Genomic DNA, 13421 nt, shown 5'->3' on the forward strand with positions numbered 1-13421 from the left:
TGTTCTACAAATTTACTCCATTCTTTATGAAATTTCTCATCAGACTGATCCCGTACTCTGTGGGTCAGTTTGGCCATTTCCATCAGATCCAGCAACTTCGTTTGCCACTCCGTAATTAACGGTGTTTCCTGTAACTTCCAGTTTTGAGCAATTAATAATCTAGCGGCCACAGTGGCATACAAGAAAAATCTTTGATCAATTTTCGCGATCTCATTACCCATCAGCCCCAAAAGAAAGGCCTCAGGTTTTTTGGGAAGGTATACTTAAATATTTTCTTTAATCCTATATAATAAAGTCCCTGTGTCTCTGCGTCCTGTCCCTTTGTCCGCATTAATGCGCATGTGCCCCACGGACACAGGGACTGGACGAAGAGGCGGGACGTACACACACACGAGCTCTCTCCCCCCCTCAACCTTCTGCCTCCCGTTCCCCTGCGGCGGCGGACCAAGATGGCGGCATCGGCCTCCTCCTCCTGACAACCCTACCTGGCCCGTGGGAGAAGCGGCGGGGTCGCGGCCTTCCCTCCCTCTCTGCGCTCGGCCGTGGGACACGACGGGAGAGTGCTTTGTTTAATTGCGTTCGTGGCGCGCCCCGCGGCCAAGCGCAGAAAGGGAGGGAAGGCCGCGGCCCCGTCTCACCTCTAGCGCCCGTTTTCTTAACGGGCTGAATGAGACTAGTTCATTATAAACCGCCTCCCACACAATTAACCGCAATTTGGAATTTGGAATTTTCACAGATCATATTTCAATTTGTGGGTTAAATATATTTTAGCTTCCAACCAGGAGCAGGCAATCTTCTTGCTGTATAGGCAAATGCCAAAGAACTTTATTAATTTGAGTGTCAGTGCATCTCCAAATCCTTTACAGAACAGATTGAATACATTGGAGCATAGTCACTGTGTGTAAAGTTTGTGTGGTGTGTGTGAGAGAGAGACCCGCTAGTTGAGCAACTAGTCTCTTACTACGTATAGCATCACAACTGAGGTCTCACAGCTGTGGCTGGCGCTGTGGTCTAAACCACTGAGCCTCTTGGGCTTGCTGATCGGAAGGCCGGCAGTTCGAATCCCCCCGACGGGGTGAGCTCCCGTTGCTCTGTCCCAGCTTCTGCCAACCTAGCAGTTTGAAAGTGCACCAGTAGATAAATAGGTTCCGCTGCGGTGTGAAGGTAAATGGCGTTTCCGTGCACTCTGGCTTCTGTCACAGTGTCCCATTGCACCAGAAGCAATTTAGTCACGCTGGCCACATGATCTGGAAAGCTGTCTTTGGACAAATGCCGGCTCCCTCAGCCTGAAGCCAGATGAGCACTGCAACCCCATAATCGCCTTTGACTGGACTTAACCGTCCAGGGGTCCTTTACCTTTTTACCTTTTAGTGGACTCAGTAAGAACTTTCAAGACTGTAGAAGTGGCAGGGACTGGCAGGACGTTGAAGAGCGTGCTTTGGGGGAAAGGGGGGCTGGAGTCTGACTCAGGAGAGGGGGGCAGTGATTTGTGGGGACCGAGAGCTTCAGAGCTGGAGGGTGGAGCACAGGAGGCAGAGGAGGAAGAGGCTGGTCTGACCAGTGAAGGGCCATGTGTTTCCCCACCCTCTCCTGTGCCACTGTCTCCCAGAAGCAGGAGAGGACTGAAGTGGGAAGAGCAGAAGCAGCTCCCACCCAGGGATAGTCTCTGCCTGCTTGCACGCTGTCGGTGGAGGGGCATGGCCCCCTGTTGCCGCAACTGCTCCATACAGCGTGGCTTTTAAGAGTCATAGAAGCCTTTGTAAGTGTTTGCTTTTGATAATAGTGAGCTAATTATACTACCGTGTTTCCCCTTTTTTAATACGTAGTCAAAAAGTAAGGCATGGCAGGGTTTTTAATCGTTTGAGAAATGTAAGACATACCCCGAAAATAAGCCATACTTCCGCGACGTGCGGAGCAAGACCACCTAGCGCCCCAGCCAGCTAGCAGGACCCAGCACGCTGGCCGCAACAGGAGGAGAAAGCCTGCTGGGTTGGGTCGGTGCCTGGAAGCGGCGGCGGCGGCTGCAGCGCCGATAAAGCATGCAGCAGTGCCGCACGGAACACCGAGGGCACAAGCCAGCAGGACCCAGCTCCTGCAATGCCGGCCGTGGCAGGAGGAGGAAGCCTGCCAGGTCGGGTTGGCGCTCGGAAGCGGCGGCAGCTGCAGTGCTGACAAAGCGCGAAGCAGCGCCGCACTCTCTGCGTGTGCGTGTCCGTCTCTTTCTCTGTGCGCGCGCGCGTCTCTCTCTCCCCGTGAGTCTTTCTCTCTCTCCCCCCCCTGTGCGCGTGTCTGTCTCTCTCTGTATGTTTGTGATCGCGTCTCTCTCTCCCCCCCCCAACAGAGAAAAGGTGCCGCGCAGGTTCCTCTTCGGCTCGTCATTCAGCCACCCCGGCCTCCTCGCCGAGAGCTGATGCCGCTCCTCTCCCCCTCCTTCCCTTTCCCCCCTCCCTTCCCGTCGGTCCGTCAGTTGGGGTTGCGCGCGCCAGAGGCGCAGGCCCAAGCCTCGTCCCCCTCGCGCTTCCCTCACGAGCGTCTCAGAGCGGGACAGGTCCCTGCCTCCCTCCTCATTCCCCGGCCAGCGTGAGAGAGCCCGGGGAGCAGCCTCTATACCTCCGCGCGCACACACACCGCCACCGGAAGGAGAGCCCTTGATTCAGGATGGGGAGGAGGGGAAACAGAGAGAATAGAAGAGGCAGAAAATGCACGCGGGAGAGAGCGCCAAGCATGCTGAGCCAGTGGGACCCAGTTGTACCGGCACTAATAAAAATAAAAAGACACCCCCTGAAAATAAGCCACCGTGCGTTTTTTTGAGGAAAAAAAGTTGTAAGACGGTGTCTTAAAAAGGGGGAAACACGGTATGTGTTGTGTGCATTCCTTGGCTGGGAAGTGCCTGTGACAAGTACCGATCTGCACTCCATCATTTTCCAACGTTACACCATTGAGTTGGATTTGTGGCGCTGCAGAGGGGTTATTTTGTACTTGTTGGTGCAGCACTTTGGGTTTTTTTTGGGATGTTGAGTGTCATCGCCAAAGAAGCAGCAGCACTCCATCAGCTGGCCTGGCAGCCTGCAGATGGTCAGCTGATTTCCCCAGCCAGTGAAGATACACCTGGCCTAATAAAATCTCTCCACCCAAGGCCCAATTTCTAAATCTGACCAGCTCACTGTCCCTGAGTGAACAACAGACTCTCCCTTTCTCTCTGGTCAGGTCCTTAGCTTCCCTGCCTGATCTGTTACCCCAGTTTTTCTGTGATTGACCTCTGACCTTGGTGCTGCCTGATTGATACCCAATCTCCAGCCCAACCATGATAATGTCTCCTGCTTCTTGTTCAGCTGACCACCACCTATGTTTGATAGACTCGGATCCCGCTGCAGTTTGCCAAAAACCAAGCTCAGACCTGACACCAGCTATACAAACACCTACTGTTCTTAAGGGTTCCTGCAAGGAAATTTGCTCAGCTGACAATCAGTTTAGGCTTATATCTGATAAATATACATGGCTGGTGGACCCAAAGCTTCCACTGCATAGGCCAAAAGCACTTGTATTTAATATTGCTCCTTTGGCCACCCCATAGGGACCAAATTATGAGTGCCATAAGGCTGCCGGAGACCTTATTCTCCCATGAAGCTGATAATACTCGCCCTTCAGTTAAAGCTAGTTGGGGTGATACTAAGAAAAATGCTCACCCACAGCATCAAAGCCTTGTTCCACTTAGGTTGTAACTTCATCCATATGCCGACTTTTCTGCTTTTTTCGGATAAACCTGCACTCAGAATTAAATAGACTTTTCAGGCCATCACTTGCTGAATAAGCCTGGAAAGCCACTTGCTGTTATATTTCCAGATGGCTGCCAGTTAAGTTTGCAAAATATTACCTTGCCCTTTGAAGAAATAGCTATAAAAAAATATTACGCATGCAGAGTGTTTTGTGTTCATTCCATAGGGAAGCTGCTATTGACAGGCAACGGCTTAAAGCAGGTGAGAATATACGGGAGCTGAGCTTACAGGTAGCCTGTGGAGCAAATCTTCATCTCTCTGTGTGATGGAATTACTTGGAAAAAATGAGCAGCTGGGTTTAAGCTTCCCTGCTGAAATTCAGGCTGCCTTTGCATAACTGTTAGTAGAGAACTGCTTAAGGCATTGGGTCTAATCCATCACTGCTTGTTGAGTGATGTTGTTCCAGCAAATGGGTTGTGATTCTCTACATACCTGCTTGTCCATTGAACCTTAAGGCCTGTTCAGTGTTTAGATGCTTTGAAAGTCTTCATGTATTCATATACCGGTATATGGGTTTTTTTTGTGGGGGTGTAGGCTGTATGCCTGAGTCCTTCTAATTCCTAGATCCAACAAGGATCCAATGGCTGGAATAGCCAGGCAACTTTCTTGGCAATGGCCTAAGTGTGGGTTTTTAAGGTAAAAGGATGTGGCTCTGTGCCGGAGGGCAAATGGATGGGCCCATGGTTTCTGACCCAGATTTATTAATTAGCTTTGGTTACAGCAACCCACAGTTCACACAGTTCAAAGGGAAAGAGGCCATGGTTTAAGTAATAATGTGAACTGAGCCATAGTGTAGCAGTTAAGAACATGAGTTGGGAGCTCTCTGTTTTAAACTCACCTCAGCAGTGAATGTACCAGGTGGTCTTATATGAACTTTCATCACTCGGCCTCAGCCCCCACCTGCAATGTGGATGCCACCATACCAGCCTACCTTACAGGGTTGTTGTAACGATTACTATGACATATAAATGTGGCTATTGCTAGTGTTATTTATAGAACATCAAGTGTTTTTATCTCCTAAGGATTATAAGTGCTCCAGAGCCTACTTAAATGAGTCAAGTTGTTTTTAAGGAAATCTGACAGATTATTTCCTCTCTTTTTTAACAAATGGGTTTGGGTACACTTCTGTCTAGACACAGTGGACCAATTATATGCCTCTTCCAACCCTATTGCTTTCATTGGAATTAGACCAAGGATAAATTTGGACCAAAATCCCTTTATCCAGAGAAAGATATTGTTGTTTCTCACTTAGCTGTTGCATTATATCCTTGCTTTTAAAAGAGTTGGGAATGTTTCTCCTCAAGATTGTTCATGCCTTAGGCCATTCGTGAATATTTTAGGGGGCGTATCAATGGACCTGCATGATTTAACAAATTATAAAGGACACTCGCTGGCCACAATGAAATGCTGTGGATCAGTTAAGAAACAGGAAGCTTCTTCTTTTTCTTCTTTCGTTAGCACACTCGTAGCCAAGTAAGATTGTCTTCCACAAACACGGTTTTAACGAGTCCGTAAGTGACTGTGGAGGCCAATTCTGGATCCACACGTCCTTCCACAGTGGGGACATTGGTTTCCGGGTGGGAGTTGATCACGGTGAGGGTTTGCCAAGTGTGCCTTCCTCTTACCACTTTTCTCCCTTGTGTCCTGAATCAGGAATCAGGTGATCCCACAAACAAAAAACAAAAAACTGTGCCTCCCGCACAGATCACGTTTGCAACCCAAGCGTCCACTGTAATACCTCAAAACCACTTAGCTCTGAGATCTAAAGCCTTTCCCCTGTCTAAGCACTTTTTTGCTCAAGCTCAGTGGCAATAATATATTTGACCAGGAAAAGGGAGTGAGGTCTGCAAACGAAGCTCATTATTCTGTGAGTGTGGATTACAGGCTTGACTCGACTTAATGTCTTTTTTAGTTGTAAGGCCGTTCAAGGCAATCAATTTTCTCCTTATCTGCTGGCCGTGAACCAGTGCTAAACCTGTTTTATTTCTAATGTATGAAAATACCTTTTAGCTCTTGCAGAATATATGTAGTGTGGCAATTTGTTCCCTTTCCAGAGAATTAGATTAAACACCAATCCTGGTTAATCCCCTGTCACCTGACAGCTGTAGTTATCGCCAAAATATATTGCACCCGGCTACCCGCCTTTTTACAACTGTATCCCATGTCGCTACTTCTTCCAACCTACTTTTTGTTAGAACGTCAATGTTTTGGTGTTTAGTTTTGCCTTCCAGGTATTCTCCACAACCCACTGAATTGCGGCATGTCCTTTTCCTGTTTCAGTGATTGAATCAAAGACGCTGCAGGGAGACAGTGGAGAACACAGCTTTGGTGCCCCGGGAACGTTCGTTATTGAAAACACGACAGTGGAATTTCAGAAGGGCGCAGAAAGAGAAATGATAAAAATCCCAGGGCCCCTCGGAGCTGATTTCATTATCAAGGTAAGATGTTGCCTCCCTCGGCTGTTCAGTCTGAAGATCGGGCTGCCAACACAGTTGAAACAGCTCTGTATAAAAAGGACAACAGCAGCCAAAGGGAGGGAGGGAGGGAGAGAAAAAGAAGAAGCTTAACAACTGAATTAGGATTTATAAGGTGTCAGATGCTCAGGCCCAAGGTAGGCAAATGGGCTGCTGTCACATAAGCAGGCAGCCTAAAGCCATGCCACATCAGCACTGTTACGCTAATTTAATAGTCAAGGCACCCCCTCAAAGAATCCTGGGAACTGTAGTTTGTTAAGGGTGCTGAGAGTTTGAAGATTCCTGTTTCCTCCACAGAGCTACAATTTCCAGAGTTCCCTGGAATTGCAACTCATTAGCAAGCTTAAAACCATGGAGCCACCTGGAATGAACAAAGACATAGGATTCTTATCTCATTATACATGTTCAAGCTTTCCTTAGCACCTCAGCCCTTGCTCCCCCCCCGCAAGACCAATTGCAGTCATTAACAGTTGTTAACAGTCATCAACAGGTTTACCACTCCTATCAGCCCATCACCCATTCCCATCTCCCCCACCCCCCACCCTCTGAATATACATAAGGGTCTGGTGGATTCTGTTTCAGTGTATCTGACGAAGTGTGCATGCACACAAAAGCTTATACCAAAATAAAAAACCTTAGTTGGTCTTTAAGGTGCTACTGAAGGAATTTTTTTATTTTGTTTCGACTCAGACCAACACGGCTACCTGCCTGTAACCAGAGTTCCCTGGGGAGAAGGATTGCCGCTCTGGGGGGGGGGAATAGAGGGTCTCCTAACAACTTGCAGGACTCATAACAAAGTATACTTCCCAGAATGCTGTGGGGGTAGCCATGGCTGTTTAAAGTGGTACCCTAGAGCCTGAATGTAAAGGTGGCCTGATTCTCTGAAAGACTGTTGAGTTACTCCAGTTCTTACGTGTATTTTGTGGCCAGGTGGGTTGGTGCCCTTTGATCCTGATGTTCTAATCCCAGGAAGTGGATTTAGTAGCTAATAGAAATGCCTGCTGCTTGCCAGCCGTTGAATATTCTCATATTTATAGGCCACCTGTTATCCCAAAGATGCTAAGTCACATTGCAAATGTACATACGGCAGCATAGCTGTCAAGTTCTCCCTTTTTTAAAGGGAAATTCCCTTGTGCTGAACAGGCTTCCTCGCGAGAAAAGGGAAAACTTGACAGCTATGTACAGCAGTCCCTTCACTTCTCAAACGGAAATGTGGAAGCTATTGTTTAGCCCATTTTACTATCCAAGTCCAGACATTTAAGGGGAAGAATATGGTAGCCTTTTTAAATTGCAGAAGGAGTTTGGTCTGGCAAGATGGGGGTATTTTGTATGAGCCCAGCCCAATTCTAAAGCAAGTTATTCAGGATTTAATACCTAGTTAATTTAAGCAGCACTTGATTAAAAGTGAGTGCAGGTTAGAGACCACAGCTTCAATCCCATTTGTTAAAGTTGCTTTAGAAATAAGACCCATGGACTTTGAGTGACATTAAACCCCACCTGTTGACTCCCACAGTGGTTTACATAAACTAAGGTAGGCCCTCCAGATGTTTTGGCCTACAACTCCCATGATCCCTAGCTAACAGGACCAGTGGTCAGGGGTGATGGGAATTGTAGTCCAAAACATCTGGAGGGCCGAAATTTGGGGATGCCTGAACTAAGGGCTCAAGCAAACTTCATTTTTCCACATTTCCAAGCACAGTTTCTCACTTTAAAGTGTTGTGTCCAAATGCATTATTATTTTTTGTCTCAGCAATTTTCCTGTGAAAAACCTGCTCTTTACTGGCAATCCTTTTCAGCAATCCACAGAAATCCACATTGCCATTTGTTCCAATTCAGCAGTAAAGAGCAGGCTTTTGCAGGGAAAGCTCTGGGGCAAAAGGGGGGGAAACCGTGCTTGGACACAACTAGTCTTTTTTCCACCTGCTTTAAATCCATTAAGCAGGTAGCATGGCAAGCTCCCTTGGGCAAGAAGAAGGTTGCTTTAATAATTGTACTCCCACCCTGCCTTAAAGGAACTCAGAGGAGGGAGCATACAAGGTTCAGCTGTTCCCATTTTGTCGTCCAGGGCCGTCTTAAGCATACCTGGCACCCTGGCACCGTAGGGCCGGCCCTGGGCCAGGGGGCACTGCCCGCCCCCTGTTGCGACGCCCCTGTGTGCGGCGGAGGCGGCCCCAGGCCCGTGCGCCTCCGGACAGTGGCCTAAAGCCGCTGAACAGCTGAGAGGCACGCCTGGGGCGGCCTCCACTGCGCCTCTCAGCGGGTGCAGGGGACGCAGCGGCGCCCCTGGTGGCCTGGCGCCCCGCGCCACCGGACCTGGGCCTAGAGACGGCCCTGTTGTCATCACAACAGTCTTAAAAAGTAGGGCTGATAAAGAGAGAAGAACCGCGCCAAGGTCACACAGTGAGCTTCAGTCCTAGGTGGGCATTCGATGCAAGGTGTTTGCAACCTTAGTCCAACATTCTAATACTGGAACCATTAGCTGAGAGGATGTGGTTGGTTTTAAGCTGCTTTTGGTTTGAAAATGTTTTTAATTGTGTTGTTTTAATTGTGTTGTTTTAATTGTGTTGCTTGCCGCTTTGCATTCCTTTGGGAGGAAGGATGGGATATAAATTGAAAATAACAATAAATAATAAATAGAAATAATCACAACACCCCACTGGATCCAATGTGTTCTAAGCCTTTAATGGTAGGCAATGCTTCTCTTCACATGTCGCCCACTTCTTCAACATGCAAGTGCTCCAACATATGAAATGGGTGATCCACAACAGCTCCTGATCATGGGGATTTCCACTTCATATGAACTCCTTCTCCATGCGTGCAAAACCATGGGTGCCTGTGCAGTTTGGTGCCAGCAAAGGAGCATTTGCTTCATCTGCAGGCCATCTGGGCCACAGAACGGAGGCAGACATGGCAAAGAAAAATGGCGCCACTGATAACCTGTGAGCTGGGGCAGTGATGCTGACATAAACAGCAGAAGCTAACAGTGCCTAATAAACAAAACCCTTTCTGCTTTAAATTATAGTAAAGTGGTACCCCTACTTACGAATTTAATGCGTTCCGAACGCACATTTGTAAGTCGAAAAAAATTGTAAGTTGAATCCCATAGGAATGCATTGGGAGAAAAAATTCGTAAGTAGAAGCAACCCTATCTAAACCGCATCCAAGATGGCGGATGGAGCTCTATCAGTAAGTAGAAACATTCATAAGCAGAGTTATTCGTAAACAAAACCCTTTCTGCTTTAAATTATAGTAAAGTGGTACCCCTACTTACGAATTTAATGCGTTCCGAACGCACATTTGTAAGTCGAAAAAAATTGTAAGTTGAATCCCATAGGAATGCATTGGGAGAAAAAATTCGTAAGTAGAAGCAACCCTATCTAAACCGCATCCAAGATGGCGGATGGAGCTCCATCCGTAAGTAGAAACATTCGTAAGCAGAGTTATTCGTAAGTAGAGGTACCACTGTACTCCAGATTTCCTGCTTGCAATGTTTCTGAATTCCCCCCTTGCCTATTTTTTTCTTCACACCGCTTTCTGCGCTACACTTTGCACATGAATTATTCTGTGACAGGCCATAGAGCGCTGGCCCTCGGTATACAAATGTGTTGTAATGGGACTCTCTCTAGACCAGGTATGCTGCCCCCAAAGACAGCGTGGTTCAATTCTTTTTCTACCAACCCATAAGTCATCAGTGGAGACAGACAGAGTTCTTCCCCTGCACTGTGACATGTGGAGGAGGTAAGTAACGGATGTGGCTTGGGAGTGTGTACAGCTGTGGATTTTAAGTGGTGGATTTACAGCTTTCTAGCTGCATTCTTTTTTTTCTTTTCTTTTTTTAATGCTATAAATTCATGCTGGGTTGTAACACTGAGCTCCTCCCTGTTTGCAGTGCAGAAGGCCAACATTTGCAGCTAGTTTAGTACATGGTGATGTTTTTGGTGTAGCTACCAGGGCTTTTTTTTCATCCGGAACTCAGTTCCAGCCCTTCTCAGGTGGGCGCCTATGGCATTATAAAAGAACAAGGTGAGTTCCGGCACCTCTTTTTCTAGAAAAATAGGCACTGGTAGCTACTATTAAAAAAAGCTTTAAAAGACTGGCAGGTATTTGTATTTCTTTATCCTAGATGGGGGTAGGGTGAAGCAGAGGTAGCCATGGTTTATCTAAGGCAGAACTCCCACAAGGGACAGCGGTACCTTGGTTCTCAAACTTAATCCGTTCCAGGAGTCCGTTCAACTCCCAAAACCATTCAAAAACCAAGGCTCGGCTTCCTGCACTCAATCGGAAGCCGCGTCGGATTTTCAGCTTCTGAAAAATGTTCGCAAACTGGAACACTTACTTTCGGGTTTGTGGCGCTCGGGAGCCAATTTGTTTGACAGCTAAGCCATTCAGGAACCAAGGTACCACTGTAATGTTTGATTTATTTAATGGGAAACTGTGTATTGCTTAACTGTACATAAAACCTCTAAGCGGTTTGCGAAGAATATAAAAATGCACATCAGCATTGTCAATAAAAATCAGCATTCAAGACAAATTCATTTAGAAAGCAAGTTGAATTAAAACAATAGTTTGAAATGTAAGGTAAAATTGCAAATTAAAATACACAACAGCTTTACATGCCTGGCTAGGATTAGAGTTGTGGTGCACAGAGGGCTATAGAGGGAAATGGAAGGCGGGGCATTTCCATTCCACAAAATTCATTACAGTTATAGAAGGAAATTTAGGATGCTAGCCAAGACCTTTTTTTAAAAAAAAAAGCAGTGGTGACTGATCAAGGCACTGTTGCAGGCAAGGGAACGGGATAATTGTGCAAAATGTCCTCTCCCTGGTCCTTCTAAGTTACTGCTGCTGCAACTGCATCTTTAATGGATCTACAGAGACTGTGAAGTCTTGTCCCTCACAAGTGTGCCACAGAGTTTGCAAGTCTGCTCACCTGTCCAAAGGTTTGCAACCTTTTCAGCGACGAGTGTTTGGCCTGCGTGCCGTAGTTGGCGCAAGTGGGGTCGATAACAGGCAGCGGTTTGTTTGGTTTTTGAAACTCGCATCGCTGTTGGCGCTGAGAATGCTGGCCTCAGCCGATTGAAATGAGTCCTCTTGAGTCATTGGGCTCAGCTGCCGAGGAGTTATGAAATGTTTATGAACCTTCCCAGCCCTCGGAAGGCTTGAAAGTTGTCATCGCACAAGGCCTTTCAGGCACACGGGGATGTGTGCTGTTGGAGGGAAGAAGTGCGGCAAGAAAGGACGGCATTACCAAAGTGTTAGCTGACAGTTGGAGCGTATGCAAGAATGTTTGCATGTGCATGGAAGAGGGATGTGAATACACTTTGCAAATAGTGTTTATGTTCATAGGGGGCATTACGAGTGAAGGTGAGAAGTCTGGAGTTGGGGGCACATGTGAGAGTGGAGGAGGAAGGGAGGCAGAACACACAAATCTATCCATATATCCCATAGCTGCCAATGCTCCTGAACGATCAAAAACCAGAAGTGAGTGTTCGGGTTTTTGAACGATTTTCGGAAGCCGAATGCTGGGAGTCGAACGGACTCCCGGAACGCATTCTGTTCGAAAACCATGTATGTTGGTTTCCACTTAAATGCAATGCATATTCCTCTCCCCAATGTAGGCTACCAGCTGAACTCTGCAGAGTGCGTGGATATCCGTTCAAAGCGTGTGGTGCCAGATCAGTACTGCCATTACTATCCTGAAAATAAGAAGCCAAAGCCTAAGCTGAAGGAGTGCAATATGGATCCTTGCCCTTCAAGGTTTGCATTGCAAATTTATAAATGGATGGGTGGATCCCAGTCGGCGCACTGGGGAGCCGGGTGTTTGCGTCAGTGGTGGAGGGAAGGTTTTGCTTTTCAGTAAAGAAAGAAATAATGACCACCAGTATTATTTTTGCACCCCACCCCGTGAATCGGTTCATTTGATTCAGTGGGTGCTGTGATTCTGTCTGCATAACTTGGAAATTGAACTTACTGTTCTTGGGCAGATGTAGCCCTCCAGTTCCCATTGGAATTTAATTAATGCGTTCCTTTGGGGGGGGAGAAATTGCAATGCATTCCTATGGGAAACCACAATTTGCAAGGTGAATTTTTCGCAAAACGAATCGACTCGCAGAACGAAATAAATTCGTCTTGCGAAGCACTACTGTACGTTATATAGTTCTGTAATCTTAATTATATTTTTTGTAATAATTGTTTAGGGTTGCCATATTTCGAAGAGCAAAAAAGAGGATGCCATGATGGCCATTCAAAACAAATGAATGCAATTTGTCCCAATTTTTACCCCTGACAAAGAGGACATGTCCCAGAAAAAGAGGACACATGGCAACCCTATTTATTGTTGTTTTCTTCTGCCTTTTTAAAATGTTTTATGTATTTTTTTCCCCAACTCGTAATATTCTTAATTTTTAAAAAAGATGGAAATTAGACTCCGAAATTAACAAGGCTAAATAGTTTATCTGATTTGGATAGTTAAAGCTTACTCCCATATACTGAATAGTCATGCAAGAGTGGAGGAGGAAGGGGGTATCCATATTTTTCACAAACAGAGCAATTGTTCTGCATTGTATGTCTGTTTCTCTGACACTGGCTGCCTGAGTGGAAGTGTTTCAGCTTTTATGGTACCACAGTCTGGAAGTAGCCTTCCTTAGACTGGGGCAAATTTGCTTGATTTTGAGGCGAATTAGTAACCTTTGCTGCCTTTGAATGCTGGAGAAATGGCGACATACTTTGAATTTTGTTTTAATTATTGGGATTAAAGTGGGTGATTACATCAGGATTTGGGGGAAGAAGAAAACAGACTGACTCATGGTTTGATGATAGATATTTCTGGAATGCTACATGTGAAGTAAAGGGAGCATTGGCTAACATGCAAGAAGCCAGAGCAACTCACTATTGGGAAGTTTTCATTGAATTAAGCAAAGGGTGTAAAGAATTGCAGCAACACTTTCACTAGCCCCGGATGCTTTCAAGCGAACGCAGAGCCAGCTGAAGAAAATGTTAGCTAAACAATTAAGAAAGTGGTCAGTTAATTCTCCCTTCGCTTAAACATTTCTCAGCTGTGAAGCACAGCTTTCAGGTAATACGGATCTCAAAGGTCTACTGATTCCATTCAGAACACCTTGTATTCCTTGTAACAAACAGAACACCACCTTTCTTGTTACGAGCTAAAGCT

General features: G+C 46.5%; 1 protein-coding gene across 2 annotated transcripts in view; it reads left to right on the forward strand.

The window, feature by feature from the left end:
- ADAMTSL3 (ADAMTS like 3) overlaps positions 1-13421 on the forward strand; it is a 266235-nt gene that overhangs the window by 169655 nt on the left and 83159 nt on the right. For both annotated transcript variants that reach the window (XM_060282650.2, XM_060282648.2), the window contains exons 9-11: positions 6057-6214; positions 9877-9988; positions 11869-12007. In XM_060282650.2, the coding sequence (XP_060138633.2) occupies positions 6057-6214; positions 9877-9988; positions 11869-12007 (409 nt within the window). The remainder of the gene's footprint in view (positions 1-6056; positions 6215-9876; positions 9989-11868; positions 12008-13421) is intronic.

The sequence above is a fragment of the Zootoca vivipara genome, chromosome 13 (genome assembly GCF_965207765.1).
Source record: "Zootoca vivipara chromosome 13, rZooViv2.hap1.1, whole genome shotgun sequence".
Taxonomy (NCBI): domain Eukaryota; kingdom Metazoa; phylum Chordata; class Lepidosauria; order Squamata; family Lacertidae; genus Zootoca; species Zootoca vivipara.